Source organism: Macaca thibetana, chromosome 6 (assembly GCF_024542745.1).
Source record: "Macaca thibetana thibetana isolate TM-01 chromosome 6, ASM2454274v1, whole genome shotgun sequence".
NCBI lineage: Eukaryota > Metazoa > Chordata > Mammalia > Primates > Cercopithecidae > Macaca > Macaca thibetana.
The window spans coordinates 53,304,530-53,323,814 of NC_065583.1; the positions used below are offsets into that span (position 1 = coordinate 53,304,530).

Genomic DNA, 19,285 nt, shown 5'->3' on the forward strand with positions numbered 1-19,285 from the left:
AATATAATAGGTTCTGGATTGTGGCACTTATGCCTGCTCAAGAATACCTGCCCTTTTGATTTTTCATATTTTAAAGAAAATTGTAAATAAAACTATATGTGTTCTGTAGGTACATATGTAACCAAGTAAATATATAGAAAAATATTTAAAAAGATAAACTAGGGTGGTTCTTCTATTAATTCATAGAAGGAATTACTGCTAGGGAGGACATTGAGATTAGAAGTAACTAGTCTGAGGTGATTTTAGATTTAAAATCTGTCAATTTTAATTTTTTCACAAAAGAGTGAGTTTCTGAACTATTCTGAATTACATGTGTCATAAAAAATAATATATGCAACAAATTATAATTGGATTTTTTAGTTTCTTTCTTTTCTTCATTTGTTAGATATTTCATTCAAATACAGTACTTAATAAAGTTAAAAATAGACCTACATAGATGTAGTTATGTGGTGGTTCTTTCAAAAACACTATTCTTCCAAGATCTGTTATCTCAGAAGATTAACCTAAACTCCTAAGTCATAGTGTGTGTTCCTCCAAGTCTAGCACAGGGCAAAATGCTAATAACTATGTATAGAAGAAAGGAAATCAGCATTGTTAATCATCCTGTCTTCTTACTGTACATGAAATTTATTTTCATTTATTTCTCTTTTAATTTATTTGAATGAAAATAATGCATGTATGTGCTGTTTAATCAGAGATTGGCTAAAATACTTAGAAATGTGTTTTAATTTTTAGGCATATAAATTTCTTATTTTTATAACTAGCTGAATTTTATACTATCTTTATTACATTTGAAGATGTGTTTTTGGGGTGGAGGGAGTAAGCACTGTGACCAGATTAAGAACACAGGTTTCTGGTTGTGGATCTGTCATAAATGATCTAGATGACTTGAAAGTGATTCAGTTCCCTGTTCTTCAGTTACTTCATCTGCATACAGTGAGAAACCTAGTCTGCATGATTGATAGGAGTGGTGGTGGCGTGTGTTGGGGAAGGGTGTATCTGCTCTAGCTCTTAACATTCTGTCATCCTCTGAACTTACTTTTTCAAAGAAAAGACCCAGGGCAGCATTCTACACTTGTATTCTTTTCATTGTTAAACAGCACTACAAAAGGTACAGGTTCTGAAACTTTTCTGATCCTCAAGCTTTTCATTATACCATGCTGACAGCTGAAATGTCTGTCTGAAAAATTTTTTTGATCATCACAAAACTCTTTGTAGAACACTTTCATGCAAACAATATGTTTTCACAACTAGTAATTCCAGTTTAAAAACAGCAAAAATATTATTACAAACAAAAAGTATTTACAAAAGTCAGGATGAAAAATAAAGCCACAAAAACAATCAATAAAAATGCCAATGCATGAAATTGGAATCAAACAGAATTAGCCAAAAGAGTCGATTGCAGCAGAAACTAAAAGCATTACAGTTAAGGGAAATTATGCAGGAAATCTAAAACCTCTTTAATGAAAACCGTAAACCTAATCAGAGATGGAAACTTGACTATGCAATATATTATGCCTCAGTAATTATTTCTTAAACAAATAAATGAATCAAGAAATCTGATAAGTAGAACATTGTTTTACCAAGATCATTAAATTTTCTTCTTTAGACTTTGGCAGACTGTCCCAATTTTTGAAAGTTTATCCAACCATCTTTGATTAGAAGATCATAGACATAAGCAAATGAGAAAAGTATGGAGTGTTTTTGTAGACCCATTTCTACACTGCAGTGTGAAGATAGGTAGACACAAACGAGAAAATACTGAGATGCTATTTAATTATCAACAAACTAGTCTCCTAGACATGGCAGCTGCCAGAGGTGTAGCAGGAAGAGGAGAAGCAGCAACTATCAGAGATTCTAAGGCTTTAAGAACTTTGTCGGAGACACATGACTCCCTAAATTACCTGGAAGCCCGAGCGTAGTGCCCCAAGGATAGAGAGCATGACAGATTTGGTAAGAAGATGTTCATACAACAAATATGAATTGAAACTACACATTAGGCCCAGTGTAGCACCTGTGACCTGCTACACTATTTTTCAGCAAGTAGCTGAACTGGAGAAAATTGTTCAAAGATGAATAATTACACAAGACCAGTGTAGCTGAAGTTTGTGCAGGAGAGTGGCATCAAGTGGGTCTAAAGGTAGGCAGATGCCTTGGAAAGGAATTTGGTTTTATGCTCAAAGTGTTATGGCAGAGTGACTCGGAGTATGGGCCCTGGGGATGGACTATAAATGTTAGCAATCTAGGTTCATATCTGCTAGCTCTGTGACCCTGGGCAAGTTGGCTTAAATATGTGCCTCAGATTCCTCATGTAAAAACAAATAGGAATTTTGAGCACAATTTCATAGGATTATTGGGAGGGTTAAATTTAAAAATTCACGTGAAACCCTTAGTACAGTGCTTGGCATAGAGTAAAATTTCAATTAAGTATTAGTTGTTGTTATTTTCTATTTTACATTTTTAAAGATATCTGGCTGCCTTATAGGTAATGGATTTTAAGGAGGTGGTAGCAGAAACAAGAGTTTCATTTAGGTGACCATCTTAAACATCCAGATGAGAGAAAAAGGAGGCTCAGATTGGGGCCACCGTAGTGTGGAAAAGGAGTGGACAGATTCAGAAAATGTGTTGGAAATAATCAACAGATTGGATTGCTGATGGATTGATTGAATATGTATAAAAGATAAGTCCCAGGATTTTTGCTTGAGCAACTAAAGTAAATTAGCTTACTATAATAATTTACTTGATGCTACTATTAGCTGATACGGAAAAGATTGTAAGAAACAGGTTTGGTTGGGGACACAGAAGAATGAAAGTTCTATTTTGGTTGTGTTCAGTGTCAGATACGTACTAGATTTCCAAGTGGGAACATCAAGTCAGCAGACATATTCATGAGCCATAGATGTAAATTGCTAGCAAATAGTGTTTGAAAAATTATGGGATTGACTGAGAACACCAAGAGAGAGATCCTGGAGAGTAGAAGGAGCAGGGCTCCTTCCCAGGAGACTGGACTCTGGTTGTTCCAGTATTTAAAGTGACTAAAAATAGTAGGAGACTAAGAAAGAGTAGCCAGCAAGATAGGAAGTTCTCCATGTCCGTGTGGTGTCCTGAGAACTAAAGTGGCCGTTTTTGTATGATGCTACTAAGATGTAGAGTAACATAGAGTTGTAATTAGATTTGGTGACTTCTTCAGGAAGTTTCAGTGGAGCACACGACATTAAGGAAACAATCAGTGATAAGGAAGCGGAATTTATTGTCATAGATCATTCTTCCAGAAATTTTGTTCTGAAAAGGAATCAATACATATGGCAGCAGCTAGAGGGGTAATAGGTGAATAAGAGAGTTCTTTGTATTGTTTCAAGACGAAAGTTACTAGAGAATTTATGCTGAGGGAATGATTCCTTGAAAAGGGAATATTGTGAAATCTGGGAAGGCAATCTAGAGTACCAGTATAAGAGCTGGCCTCGGAGAAAAAACAAAGATAGTTTAGCTGTTGGAAGAGGACAAAGGGTTGAAAGTGAGGGTACAGCCAGGTGGTTCACAGCGGAGAGATGTCTGATGTGTCTGAGTGTGTGTAGTGTCATTTTAGAAAATGGGAGTGTGAAGATACTAAGAAGCATAGCAGGATTGTTGAGGGAGGATCACGTACCCATTTGAGATTTGAGTCTTGAGTCTTGAGTCTCATTAAAATGAGGCCTGTTTTCCTCTAGCCTGTCATGCTGCACTGGATTGGACATAGAGTAGCTAGAAGTAGGGGCGCATTGGGCAAGAGTGATGGACAATGGAAAGGTCAGTAATTGGCAATCCTGATGCAGCCCACAAATTATCAAAGGGTAGAAAGTACAATGCTGGAAATCAACATTATTTAGATAGAGCAACATCACTCCAAGATATACCCTATTGAAGTTACAAATTTCAACAGAAAAAAAAAAAATCAGGCCTTTTTTTTCAACCTCTTCTCAGTAATTCTTAATGCCAATGTCAATAAAGCAAAATTAATCTAAGAATTTGAAGCACAAATTATGTACTACAGCAGAAGCTTTATTATACATAATCAAACTTGGAAGAACTCAGGCAGTATATGCTGAGTTCTTCCAAGAATGCTTTTAGTTCAAGAGCCCTTTTTAAAAAAAAATCATTCAGACAAATCAAATATAATTCAAAATCAGGGTGAATTACATTAAGGATAGGATTAGATCAAGGCAACAGACCTTGCACCCTCAGATTCTAGAAATAATAAACTAAAAAACTTTTTAATTCATAACTCATTACTTTCATATATACCTTTAAATTTCTGAAGTAAGTGGTTTTTTTCTCAAAGAGGAAAATAAATCGCAGGAGGCACATCATGGTGAATTTCAAAACACTAAGAAGAAAATGAAAATCCTTAAAACTTCCAGAGAGAAAAACCAGATTTCCTAAAACTGAACAGTAACACTGGGTTAAAATAAATAAATAAATATAGGAGCAATATTTTGAAAGCATTCTAAGGGAAAATAATTTTGAACTAAAATTCTGTATTCAAATCAAGTATGAAAACAAAAGAAGACATGGTTGGAAATCTGTTTTAGAATACGTATACCCCTCTTAAATAATTACTGAACTACATATGCTAATTTTTTAAATTAATTCAAGAGGAAGCAATAATGTAAGTGGAACAATGGTCAGCCAAGAAACCAGTAAGCCTCATTAACTTAAACAGACGCTGATGGCACACTAAAAATTAACAAACCAAAACTTCTAGATAACATCAACATGGCAGGTGGTTCAGGGAGAGAGCAGAGATAAGGAAATTTATGCAAAGTGCTTACTGTGGCCCAGAGCTTTCAAAACGGATACTTCTTGGCATTGATAGAAAATTATTCATTAAGAATGTGTATTGAAGTTGTTCAGTGGTTTCCACTGTAAGAATAGAAAGAAGACTGTACCTTCCAAATATGAGTTCAGAGGGAAAAGGAGGGCATAGGAAGAGGACAATCACACAATAAATATAAAACAATATAAAATGGCAGGTAAGACTCTAAACACATCAGTAATCATGACAGATGTAAGTGGTTTAAATTGCTGGTTAAAAGATAAATGTGTTTTTAAAAATTCAGCTAGGTTCTCTTTAATAGAATTGTAGTACCAAAATTGAAATCTGAGATAGGTTGAAAATAAAAATATTCAAGGCAAATGCTAATAAAGGCAAAGTGCATGCAAATATAAGTGGCAGTAAATTTAAAAAGTGTTTAAGTATAAACATGAAAGGAGCAAATTATCAAAAAGGCGTAATTGTCATGTGCTCTCTTACGCTTCTAACAACATAGCTTTGAAAAAATCTCAAACAAAATTTACAGAACATCAAAAAAGCCCAAAAAGTAAGGACATAGAGAATTTTAATAAAAACAATTTTGTTGAAGTAGGTTTATTTATCACCAACCGAAAGAGCAGTATTACTTAAATTTCCTGTCCCATTAACTACCCTCACAGACCACAGTTGTTCCTGTGATTTTACTCAAAACCAATTTAGGAGCTTGTCCTTTATTCCTGGCCTGTGTGGCTTTTACTCTACTCGTCATCCCTACCCAATACCCACCACCCCTCTCCCCACCCTTTCTCCAATATCACAGAAACTGAATTCTTTTCCCCAGAGTTCCCATCCTTGCCTCGTGTCTCAGGGCAATTCTATCCCTTTTGGAGGCCAATTTCCAATTCTATATATTAACACCATCCCTCCTCTGCAGAGGATAAAGAAAAGAAAGAAGAAGAAAACGTTATCTTAAGAAAGAACCCACCTAGAAGGATGAAGTAAAGCTAAAAATAAATTAATATTCACACATTACCATTTTTAATCTCATCATATTAGTATTTTGGCAAAGAAGTGTTAAATAAGATATAACCCATTAGGAGATAGCTTGTAAATTATAATTTTACAGTTTTCTCATTATTCATATTGTTTGTTTTCCTAAAGATGAAAACGAATGCAGGACCAAGCCAGGAATCTGTGAAAACGGACGTTGTGTTAACATTATTGGAAGCTATAGGTGCGAGTGTAATGAAGGATTCCAGTCAAGTTCTTCAGGCACTGAGTGCCTTGGTAAGTTGACATCCAAATATTTTATACTTGGTAGATAAAACATCTGTTCGTGATGTCATCACAGAAGAGCTCCACATATATATTCTTGTCTGCTAAACAAATCCCCCAATCTCAATAATCCACATGCTTCTTCCTAAAGGTGCACAGCTATTAAAATGATATATTTGTTCATGTGTGTGTTATATGCACATCTATGTGTAATGTAAATAACAATCTTAAATAGTCTTTCCAAAATTAAGATTAATTAAGCTCTTTGGAAAATTTGGCTTCAGTAAAACTTACATCAGAGGACGACTTAATTCCCAAAGAAAATATTTGCAATATGAGGTAAGTTCTGCCACAATTAATGCAAAATAAATGCCATATTTCAAAAATGCAGGGAAGGTTAATTTTTATATTGTGGTACAGAAAAAGAAATGCTTTACAAAACTTTTTATAGGAAATACGAGTCTCAGACATTATATTGTATTTTAATGCTAAAATGCATGCATTATAAATCATTGTAGTTAATTATGGCAGCTGTAAAAAGTGTGCTATAGTAAAATTCAAGGTAAACAAAGAAATAAGAGCAGTAAACTGACTCATCACTTGATTTAGGAGTATTTCAACTATATCTGATTTTTTTTCTGAACAATGTCATATGCTTCAAATTCTAAGAAATTTTTGATCAAGAAAACATTTTTTTGTTTATTGTTATATCCAATCTATACCTTTACTAACTTCAGTCTTTTAGGAAATAGGAAAAGTAACCTACATATAAAGTGTAATTTTCTGTTCATGTTATTAACAGTTTTGCTAGGATTGTTTATAAAACTATATTAAAGATTTAATTGACTTTTATATCAGAAAAAATGTTTATATTTTTAAAAAATCTACTCAGTCCAAGTGTTTGAACAGTCTCTCAGATGTCGAAAATATGAGATATCAGATTGAATAAGTACCAAGCTCATAAAATATAGTCTAGAATTTGCTTTCCAGAAACTAATCCTGGCACTCATTTGCTTATTTAAACGAAAATAATTTAATTTGATTTTCCTTTCCCTTCTATTCTACAGAAATGGTAGTTCACTATCATTTAGTTGGCAATGGATTAGAGGAAAAAATTTATCTATTTCTAAATTATAGTATCACTTTTTGTCAAATTTAATAAACTGTAGTCTGTAGTGAAAGAATATGTTATGAACTTAACTGTCAGCAAAACTTTGTAATCATTAAGCTGTCTTAATTATTCCTAAGGAGGAAATTCTTGACTGCCCTGCTTAATTTGAAAGCCAGCATAATGAAATGTCAGTTCCGCATCCTTAACTCTTTCTACTTTGCTATTTCAGACAATCGGCAGGGACTCTGCTTTGCAGAGGTATTGCAGACAATATGTCAAATGGCATCCAGCAGTCGCAATCTCGTCACTAAGTCAGAATGCTGCTGTGATGGTGGGCGAGGCTGGGGCCACCAGTGTGAGCTTTGCCCACTTCCTGGAACTGCCCAGTACAAAAAGATATGTCCTCATGGCCCAGGATATACAACTGATGGAAGAGGTAAGGAGATGAGGAAATTTATTCATATAATCAACACATTGAATTTTATGAATTCAGATAAATGTGAAGTTAAAGGAAAAATTGATACAGTAAAAAGAATAGCTAAAATGTTTATACTTTGATATTTAAATTTGATGTGTGTTTTCATATATATGTATATAGAAAGAATAATCTTTGCTAATGCTTTAGAGATTTTAAGAGTTAATCTTCCTATCAGACCTAAGGGGTAGAATGTATTACTCCCATTTTAGCAAATGAGGCAAATGAAGCACAAAGCTAAGGTAACATTAAGTAATTTTCCCGAGATCACACACTTTTTAAGGGATGGACCCAGGAATGGAACACATCTGTCTGACCCAAAGACCATGCTTATAACCCCCAAACTATACTTGCCTTATTTAAATAAATATTGCTTATTTGAATGCACACAGGGACTTATTCTATCTGCAGTGTCTTTACAGACTAGCAAGTCTCATAACTGATTAGTCCTTTCCATTCCTTGTACAACCAACTGATATATTAATGTCCTAAAAACATACAACTTTCCTCCATTTACTGTATGAATTCCCAACCTTGTGCATGACAACTTTGCTAACCAAAGCCTTTCTTCACAAAGCTTTTCTTCAGAGTCTATTGCAAATGTGAATTTGAGGCCAATCCAAGGGAAATTATCACAAATTCCAAACTAGTTGGACTTTGACGGGGTAGCTTTCTAGATTCCCCCCAAACTAATTCATGCTTACATTGCAAAATGGGTAGTCTTAAACAGGGCTTTCACCAGAGCCTTCCTTTATCTCTTCCCATCACTTGAGATTATTTTTCTGTCACATCCATGTTGCCGTTCACCTGAATGATGGACAGGTGCTCCGGTGCTATTACGAATGTTTGCAGTTATCTCATCTCCATTTCTTAATTTCTCTTCAATTCTAACCAGTTTTACCCTTGCGTATATGTTAACTCCTGATTGTTTTTGTTGTTTTGGTCCACAGATATTGATGAATGTAAGGTAATGCCAAACCTCTGCACCAATGGTCAGTGCATCAACACCATGGGCTCATTCCGATGCTTCTGCAAGGTTGGCTACACCACAGACATCAGTGGAACATCTTGTATAGGTAAGGATGGGCACCTCCATGTCTGGGGATTTGGGGGCTAATCAACTACTGTTTCCTACAAGTCACTCATTATCAGTAAGTGTCTTTATTATGGAGCTTTGGAATATACATTTTATTAAAATGATGCCATCCTCTCGATAATGTGCTTCTTAATCACACAGCACTTGGCCTTTGTCCAGTGATACAGGATGGAGAATTGTTTACGTCATCCAAAAAAAAAGTCTGTTCAATGAGGGAAACAACAATTACAAATACGTACTTTCAACATTTTATATTTTAATTTAAAATTGAAAGTGCACATTTGTTTGTCACTCTTTGAATGAAGGAAAAAGGCTTTTTCTTATGAATATGTGTATGTTAAGAGAATGTTTTCCGTGTTTCTCTTTGCTATTTTTTTGCGTAAAGTATACCAAGTAAGCATTACCTAAATAAAATTTCCAGCTGCGGAGCATTCTCAGTACAGAATCCTTCTACCGTTTTACAATTTATTTTTCTTGTTCAATTTGTTATTGTCTCACTCACACCAATTTATGACCGTCATGGGGCAGAAAGGACTTAAGACTTTCATTGAGTCTTTCCAAAGTATCGGGGGAACCCGCCCCGGATAATTCAACTTGGGTTCTTTTCTATTTCCCTAAGTGTCGGCTGGTCTGAGAAATAAAGGGAAAGAGTACAAAGAGAGGAATTTTTAAAGCTGGGTGTCCGGGGGAGACAGCACATGTTGATAGGTTCCATGATGCCCCTGAAGCTGCAAAACCAGCATGTTTTTATTAAAGATTTTCAAAAGGGGAAGGAGTGTACAAATAGGGTGTGGGTGATAGAGATCACATGCTTCACAAGGTAGTAAAATATTACAAGGCAAATGGAGGCAGGGCGAGATCACAGGACCGGGGCAAAATTAAAACTGCTAATGAAGTTTCAGGCACGCATTGTCATTGATAACATCTTATCAGGAGACAGGGTTTGAGAGCAGACAACCAGTCTGACCAAAATTTATTAGGCGGGAATTTCCTTGTCCTAATAGGCCTGGGAGCGCTACAGGAGACTGGGGCTTATTTCATCCCTTATCTGCAATCGTAAAAGACAGACGTCCCCAGAGTGGCCATTTTGGAGACCTCCCCCTAGGAACACATTCTCTTTCTCAGGGATGTTCCTTGCCTAGAAAAAGAATTCAGCAATATTTCTCCTATTTGCTTTTGAAAGAAGAGAAATATGGCTCTGTTCCACCCAGCTCTCAGGTGGCCATACCTAATGGTTATCTCCCTTGTTCCCTGAACATCGCTGTTCTCCTGTTCTTTTTAAAAAGTGCCCAGATTTCATATTGTTTAAACAATTTGTGCAGTTAATGCAATCATCACAGGGTCCTGAGGCGACATACATCCTCAGCTTACGAAGATGACAGGATGAAGAGATTAAAGTAAAGACAGGCATAGGAAATCACAAGAGTATTGATTGCAGAAGTGATAAGTGTCCATGAAATCTTCACAATTTATGTTCAGAGACTGCAGTAAAGACAGGCATAAGAAATTATAAAAAGTGTTAATTTGGGGAACTAATAAATGTCCATGAGATCTTCACAATGTATGTTCTTCTGCCATGGCTTCAGCCAGTCCCTCTGTTTGGGGTCCCTGACTTCCCGCAACACCAAAGTATTCAACTTAATTTTTATTAAAGAAAAAATTTTCTCCTTTATATTTCATTAGCTTACTTGATAGTCTATCAAATTACCTATGTCAATAACAAATACACCTGGCATTAAAAGGTTAAGAAAACCCAGCTGACTTCTTTGAAACAGAAGAGCATGAGTAATAGAGAATAGGCCATTAATCATGAGCATTCAGCATTCTGTGAACATCAACATTATATGTTATGTGGAGGAAATGGAGATTGTCTGCTATCACTCAGAGTCTGAGTAGGAAAGAGATGGCACATTTCAAGGAGGACAATTCAAGGAGGTCTAACAAAAGGACTGTCTATACACGTGTGAGCAGCGTATACAAAAGCCAGGAGGCATAGTGCTGTGTGCTGGAGCTGTACTACCGCTGGGCAAAAAAAAAAGAGGCAGAGGTTATTGGAACCCGAAAAAAGAAAGTTGTGCTCAGAAGAGTGCCTTGCGAGGACCTGTGACAGCTGATCCAGGGACTCAGCCAGTCTGAGCCTATCTTGCCAGGAGGGAATTGAGGAAATAAGGGCCAGACAGAAGAAGAGGGCAAGGGAGAGCCTCTGGATGGAGTCCGTAGAGCTCTGACTCCTGGGCCTGAGAGCAGGGTGGACCAGGGTGAGGACTGAATCTGAAGGGGAAAGTGGAAAAGTTTGCAACACCATCTGTGATCCCACAAGATGCTTCAGGGAGCCTCCGTAAAGAGAGTTTAAGAGAACTTGTGCCACATCCATGTGTCAAACATAGAGAAACTCTTACTAAGTTTATGATTCTCAGGTTGTAAACCAAAGTGTATTAATCTAAAGAATTTAGTAATTTTGAACCCAGACAGTTGTCTAGACATCATAATATTTACCCAAGATCCATAGATTGATTTACAAAGTAAACCTATATATTACTTTAGAGAAAATCATTCTGTGCATCATTTCTTTCTGGCTATATTCCACTTTAAGTTGAAGAGGAAAAACAAAAAGAATGAAGTAAGAATATGGAAGGAGGAAAGAGTCCAGTTGTTTTTTTTTAACCAGTAATTTAATCTTCGCATCACTTTTACTTAGACCTTGATGAATGCTCCCAGTCGCCGAAACCATGCAACTTCATCTGCAAGAACACTGAGGGGAGTTATCAGTGTTCATGTCCGAGGGGGTATGTCCTGCAAGAGGATGGAAAGACATGCAAAGGTGAGTGAAGAGTCTCTGACAATTGTGACCCTTGTCTGTATCTTTTCTTTCAAGTGTAAATATTAGATTATCAGGGATTATGCTATGTGCATCACCTTCATTAAAAGGTACCTTCCTAGGGGCCATATTATTGCTCAAAGAAAAACTCTACCAATAGGCTCATTGCAGGAGGCAGAGAGGATTAAAACCCAAGTTAAAACAGTTTGCTTCTTATAGAAAACTACACAAATTTTAAAAAATAAAATATAACAAATATTTTGGTATGGGAAGAGATTGAAACAAATCACTGAAACAAGATTTTTGTTGTGGTTGCTTATCTAAGCTTTTATTTTTCTAAGCTACCTTTATTATGGGTTTACTGTGAAAAAGTGAAAATAAATAGATAAATTTAAATTTTTTGCTTAGGTAGTATCAAAAGTAATTATTTATCCAGCTAAATTAGATCATTAAAATAGCTTCAATATTATACTCATATATTTGATTTTATAGTAAGCCTCATCAGAATGAAATTAATGGACTGCAGAAATTTTTAAAATATAGATTATTCTCAATAAAATGAGATTTTATTTCCAAGGCATATCAAAAAAATAAAATAATAGCAAGCACTGCTTAGATCTGTTTAGTGAACTGATATGGGTCCGTGTTGTACATTGTTTATAAATAAGTATGACTAAAGCGTTTTTTAAGCTGTAAAGTAATGAATTAGTCTTGCCTACATCTTATGTGGTACATTTATTTTAAATATAGTTTCCAAATTAAGTTTTAATATAGCCAAAATCAAATTTTGAGTTTCTTTATTAGTAGAGTCCAAATATCAACACCATTTATGACTAGAATTACAGATGGCTGTATTTTGCTTCCTCTAATATTAATGCCCGTGTTTTCATCTGAATGTGGAAATTCTTAGTGTTTGTGTTACGACCTTCATCAGTTTCTAGATTCTGTTTCATTTTTATTTAATCCTTCCTTTAACAGGAATAAGTAATCAGCCATGCACTATACTGCATTCAATGCAAGAATTGTAACCTTTGGATAGTAGCTTTGAGAACAGTTCATGGAAACTGCTATTATTCTGCCATTCAGTTTCTTATGTTATATATTGCCTTACTTGCCCTATCATCCTAGCCCATAATATTTATTCTGCCTAAATATGTGAAAAGAAACTGTTTTCCATATGCCTGTGGAAATCTACGAAGCTTCCAGCAAAAATGTAGACAAAATGCTTCTAATGGAGCATGTGCATCTCCTGTGACTTCACAAGAAAGGAAATATAGCCAGATAATCTACTGTGGTTTTCATTGGCTTCTCTCTAATTTCAGACCTTGATGAATGTCAAACCAAACAGCATAACTGCCAGTTCCTCTGTGTCAACACCCTGGGGGGGTTTACCTGTAAATGTCCACCTGGTTTCACACAGCATCACACTGCTTGTATCGGTAAGACAGGATTACAAATGATAAATTTTACAAACTTCCAGTAAATGCATAAAAATTGTATTTAAAATTATAAACAGAAGAATGTCCTGGTACTTATATTCATAACCAGTACCCCATAATGAGTGGTCTAAAGAAGTTGCTCATAATATAGATATTTTCAAGAACAATATCCAAAGGGGGAAAAAAAGGCCTTTGTAGTCTAAGCACATGCACAGTAGCCATATTTCAAGCAGTGCCTTTATATCACATTCTCAATATAACCATGGTGTTCAGACAAAGTATGATTGAAGGCTCCCTGTAATTTAGAACATGTTAACAAACACACTGAGCTTTTATTTTAGAAGACACATGTTAAGGAACTTTCCGTCAGTGTGCCCTCAATCACCCCAAAATATGCTCTCATCTCAAACCTCTTGAAATACACTGTTTCTTACCACTTTTGTCTTTAATATGATAGTGAATTTTGGTATAAATTTTCCTAAAATGCCATTTTCACATCATGAAACTTAGGTTTTCATATATTGCTTTTTACTTCACATGAAATTTAAGACATGTCATAATTGGAAAGTTTGACGCTCTGCTTCTTGATGCTTTGCCAGACAACAACGAATGTGGGTCTCAGCCTTCGCTTTGTGGAGCGAAGGGAATCTGTCAAAACACTCCAGGCAGTTTCAGCTGCGAATGCCAAAGAGGGTTCTCCCTTGATGCCACCGGACTGAACTGTGAAGGTGAGTTGATTTGCTCAAAAATTCTTAGTCTAGTAACAGTAAACCATATATATTTTTAACTTCCAAGACACTCAATGAGAAATTGGGATAATCTCAAAAAAAAAGAAAAAAAATAGTATTGAACAAAATAGGACCCAGCAACTGATTCCTGGTCATAAATTTCTATGTGTCACTTTGGGGACAGAGGGAAACTTAGATGCAGTGAAACAAAAATTCTGTGATTACGAATTGACTTTTAAAGTAACTGTTGACTACTCATAGATCTGAAAAAGAATTGAGTTGAAAAAGAATTCTGTGCATAATATGGTTTGCAGTAGTGTACAAGCATACCAGAAAAAAAAAATAGTTGACCTTTGTTCCATGATTCTTAAATGTATAAGAATTAAATATCAAAAGAATCTGTCATCATAGAGAATTGAACAAATGTAGTGAACATGCTAGGGTGAAATGATGGCTGTTTCTATTTTTTATGGCTCAAGCTCCTGCTTCACTCCTTCACTTTCCTACAGTGGACCTTGGTCTCCTCTGCAATAGCTATTTCCTGTAAAATCCAAGGGAACATTTAAGTGGGAACAAAATAAGAACATGCTTGCAGTTAAGAAAATTTCATATAGTTCTTCACTATTTATATTGCAAGTACTAGTGTATGACAAGAAAAATGCATTAGGATTAGTGTCTTATAAAACACCCATGCCAGGATTATGAGACTATATTTATTTCCCTTACATTCTTAGATCGTATTGCAATTTATAGTTTTCTTGATTTTTTAATCACCCTTTTAACATTAACTATTCTTAGAAATATATGATTTGGATCTCTAGAAGTATATTTAAAGTATTTAATTTGCTCTCTATAAGTCTTGTGGGACTTTTATATGTATCTCATTTTCAGCAAAGAAAAATTCAATGTTTAAAATGTCAATTTTAATATTTTATCTTTCAAATCATTGACACATTGAAAGTATTCTGAACCTACAGCTGTTTGCCACATGCAAGTTCAGCCTGTGACCATCCCCATAAGATACCATTTATTAATTATCCATGTAAATTTGTTACACACCTCAGACATGCCAATTTTGTTTTACTCTTTATGGATAGATTTCAAAGATTCGGTTGTCATTCCAAAAGAGCATGCATAAATAAACAAAGAAATTATTCCACATGTATAATACACCACATCTTGTCTAAAAATAACACATTTAAATACTTAAGAGGGATTTGCATCTAATTAATCTTGAATGGTAATAAAAATTTTTACGTGCAATAGAATTATACTTTTTAGGTATCTCTGTAATGCTTCTATCCTCCCCAAAATGAGGATTATATCTCATTTACTTTCAAACTTACTGAAACATACAATGCAAATATATTTTTATATATATGATTTACCAAATAAATCATACCATATGCAGTTAATTAGTTCAAAAAGCACAACATTTGTGGTGGCTGTGGTTGACTTGCTGAAATTGAGATGTTACTTAGAGCACTGACGTGCCGTGGTCTGGTGGAGAGCAGAAGAATGAGGTGGTCTCTTATCTCAGAACTCTTCCTCGCACCACCACTGACTAATAATCATGTGACCTGGAAAAATGACAGACTCTCTGTGTGTCACGTCTTGTGTGTTTGTTCCCATGATAACAGTTACCCCAGGTTTCGTTTGGAGTGCATTTAAAAATAGTAGAAGAAAGTGACATGAACGTTTTGCCGGGCTTGTTTTTGCAGATGTTGATGAATGTGATGGGAACCACAGGTGCCAACACGGCTGCCAGAACATCCTGGGTGGCTACAGATGTGGCTGCCCCCAAGGCTACATCCAGCACTACCAGTGGAATCAGTGTGTCGGTGAGTGCACTTTTCTTCCTGAAAGTATCTCTGAATAAGATGAACAAATTGTGAGGGTTGAGGTTTCAGTATAGCCTTTGAATTTTAGACTTTAAAACCAGGCCTTGAGACTGATGCATGGGGACTCATTCTGCTAGTGTGTATGTTTGAAAATATCTACAATAAAAAGTTTGTTTTTAAGTACATAAACGTTAACTAGAGGTTTCTTCATTTTAAATTTCTGCTAATTTTAAGTTTCTGAAGATGATGTTAAGAATCACCATCTTTGTTTGCCAAGGTCAGCCACTTTTTTGTCTGTAATTTGATATCTTTAGATTTCCCATCCATTCCCCTCATACGAATCTAAAGGAATTCACGTCAACTTAATGAGGACAGTCCTTGTGTGCTCTCCTGTCACATAGATTTAATAAAGGATGGGAAGTGTTTTAAGGTCAAAAAAGTACCTACTTATAGCAAATGCTGTTGGCAACTCTAGACAGAAGTGTTTGTAAAATAAAATACATGGGCTCTCAGCTCTGTTCCTTGCATTGATAATAGTCACTGAAATTCTCCTTTTAAGGAGCGATTGATCAAAGAGAACATTATTCTCTACTTGAATAGCCAGCTGACTTACTTAGCATATGCCTAATTTCTTTGCTCCATTTGAATGCCTTTCACAGACCCTCCAGCCAACACATTTTGACGCTAGATGCTGCCATAACCGAGCAGAAAGGGGCACTGGGGTCCTTCAGAGAAATACCAGGGTGCTTCCTGTTTCTGTGTAGTAATTCAAATTACTTCCCAGGTTATTCACATATTGAATTATTGTGATCCACTAGATAAATTAGTCTTATTGTATCATTTGTGGTCTTCTCAAAAGAAATTTCTAATGACAGCTTAGTGAATTAAGAACAAAACAAGATAAATTTCAATGGAGAGAAAATCATGCCAGGTCAAAGACAGACACTTTAGCACACCACGAATATACACTCATAGGAGGAAATGCAGAAACCAGTAAGTGATCAAAAGTTAAAGACAAGACAGTTTCAAAAAATTATTAAAATTACCAGTTAGGCAGTCAATCAAAATAACTTGATAAATTTAATTCACTTTTTTTCCTCTTCATAGAAAAAAGAATGTTGCAGAACTCCTTATCCCCAGATTTATTGATTCATAAACAAAGGCAAAGTCTTTAGAATATCAGGAACAATATTTTTTACATAGCTATTAAAATAATGTAAAACATTCTATAGGTTGCCTATTCACTCTGATGATAGTTTATTTTGCTGTGCAGAAGCTCTTTAATTTAATTAGATCCCAGTTGTCAATTTTGGCTTTATTGCAATTGCTTTTGATGTTTTCATCATGAAGTCTTTGCCCATGCCTATGTCCTGAATGGTATTGCCAAGGTTTTCTTCTGGGAATTTTTTTTTTTTTTTTTTAAGACGGAATCTCGCCCTGTTGCCCAGGCTGAAGTGCAGTGGCATGATCTCAGCTCACTACAGCCTCCACCTCCCGGGGTTCAAGTGATTTTCCTGCCTCAGCCTCCTGAGTAGCTGGGATTACAGGAGTCTGCCACAATTCCCGGCTAATTTTTTGTATTTTTAGTAGAGACGGGGTTTCACCACGTTGGCCAGGCTTGTCTTGAACTCCTGACCTCAGGTGATCCACCCGCCGGAGCCTCCCAAAGTGCTGGGATTACAAGCATGAGCCCGGCCTCATGCCCTGCCTCTTCTAGAGTTTTTATGGTTTGGGGTTTTACTTTAAGTCTTTAATCCATATTGAGTTAATTTTTGTATAAGGTGTAAGGAAGGGGTCCAGTTTTAGTTTTTTGCATATGGCTAGCCAGCTTTCCCAGCATCATTTACTGAATTGGAGATCCTTTCCCCATTGTTTGTTTTTGTCAGGTTTGTCAAAGATCAGATGGTTGTAGATGTGTGGTTTTACTTCTGAGGTCTCTGTTCTGTGCCATTGGTCTATATGTCTGCTTTGGTACCAGTACCATGCTTTTTTGGTTACTTTAGCATTATTGTATACTTTGAATCCATCTGGTCCTGAGCTTTTTTTTGGTTGTTAGGCTATTCATTACTGCCTCAAATTTAGAACTTGTTATTGGCCTATTCGCGGATTTGACTTCTTCCTGGTTTAGTCTTGAGAGGGTGTATGTGTCCAGGAAATTATCCATTTCTTCTAGATTTCCTAGTTTATTTGCATAGAGATGTTTATAGTATTCTCTGATGGTAGTCTGTATTTCAGTGGGATCAGTGGTGATATCCCCTTTATCATTTTTTTTATTGTGTCTATTTGATTCTTCTCTGTTCTTTATTAGTCTGGCTACTGGTCTATTTTGTTATTTTTTTCAAAAAGCCAGCTCCTGGATTCATTGATTTTCTTGGAGGGTTTTCCATGTCTCTGTATCTTTCAATTCTGCTCTCAGTTATTTCTTGTCTTCTGTTAGCTTTTGGATTAGCTTGCTCTTGCTTCTCTAGCTCTTTTAATTATGATGTTAGGGTGTCGACTTGAGATCTTTCTAGCCTTCTGATGTGGGCATTTTAGTGCTATAAATTTCCCCTAAACACTGCTTTAGCTGTGGCCCAGAGATTCTGGTACATTGTCTGTTTGTTCTCATTGGTTTCAAAGAACTAAAGAGCTTCTACACAGCAAAAGAACTATCATCAGAGTGAACAGGCAACCTGTAGAATGGAAGAAAATGTTTGCAATCTACCCATCTAACACAGGTCTAATATCCAGAATCTGCAAGGAACTTTCTGACACAGGTCTAATATCCAGAATCTGCAAGGAACTTAAACACATTTGTGAGAAAAATACAAACAACCCCATCAAAAAGTGGGCAAAGGATATGAACAGACACTTCTCAAAAAAGGACATTTATGCGGCCAACAAACATATGAAAAAAAGCTCAACATCACTGATTATTAGAGAAATGCAAATCAAAACCACAGTGAGATACCATCTCATGCCAGTCAGAATGGCAATTATTAAAAAGTCAAGAAACAATAGATGATGGTGAGGCTGTGGAGAAACAGGAAAACTTTTATACTGTTGGTGGGAATGGAAATTAGTTCAACCATTGTTGAAGACAGTGTGGTGATTCCTCAAGGATCTAGAACCAGAAATACCATTTGACCCAGCAATCCCATTACTGGGTATATACCTACAGGAATATAAATCATTCTACTATGAAGACACATGCACATATATGTCTATTGCAGCACTATTTACAATAGCAAAGTCTTGGAACCAACTCAAATGCCCATCCATGATAGACTGGATAAAGAAAATGTGGTACATATACACCATGGAATACTATGCAGCCATAAAAAGGAATGAGAGTATGTCCTTTGCAGCGACATGGATGAATCTGGAAGCCATTATCCTCAGCAAACTAACACAGGAACAGAAAACCAAACACCACATGTTCTCACTCATAAGTGGGAGTTAAACAGTGAGAACACATAAACACGGAAAGGAAGGGAATAAACCATGGCGGGGCCTTTTAGGGGGTGGGGGGCAAGGGGTGGGAACCTATAGGATGGGTCAATAGGTGCAGCACAGCACCATGGCACACTTACAGCTATGTAACCAACTTGCACATTCTGCACATGTATCCCGGAACTTAAAGTAAAATTTAAATAAATAAATTAAATAATTATATAAAACAATTTTATTATATTGCAATATTTATAAAATATGAAGCCCACCACTTTAGTAAA

At 35.9% G+C, this 19,285-nt stretch overlaps 2 protein-coding genes across 2 annotated transcripts in view; one reads left to right on the forward strand and one right to left on the reverse strand.

Moving 5' to 3' along the window:
* Positions 1-19,285, reverse strand: part of ISOC1 (isochorismatase domain containing 1) — a 1,173,170-nt gene that overhangs the window by 810,312 nt on the left and 343,573 nt on the right. The window lies entirely within an intron of this gene.
* The window catches only part of FBN2 (fibrillin 2), a 270,516-nt gene that overhangs the window by 242,321 nt on the left and 8,910 nt on the right, over positions 1-19,285 (forward strand). The window contains exons 56-62 of the mRNA XM_050795748.1: positions 5,951-6,076; positions 7,405-7,611; positions 8,601-8,726; positions 11,445-11,567; positions 12,887-13,003; positions 13,603-13,731; positions 15,453-15,572. Of these exons, the coding sequence (XP_050651705.1) occupies positions 5,951-6,076; positions 7,405-7,611; positions 8,601-8,726; positions 11,445-11,567; positions 12,887-13,003; positions 13,603-13,731; positions 15,453-15,572 (948 nt within the window). The remainder of the gene's footprint in view (positions 1-5,950; positions 6,077-7,404; positions 7,612-8,600; positions 8,727-11,444; positions 11,568-12,886; positions 13,004-13,602; positions 13,732-15,452; positions 15,573-19,285) is intronic.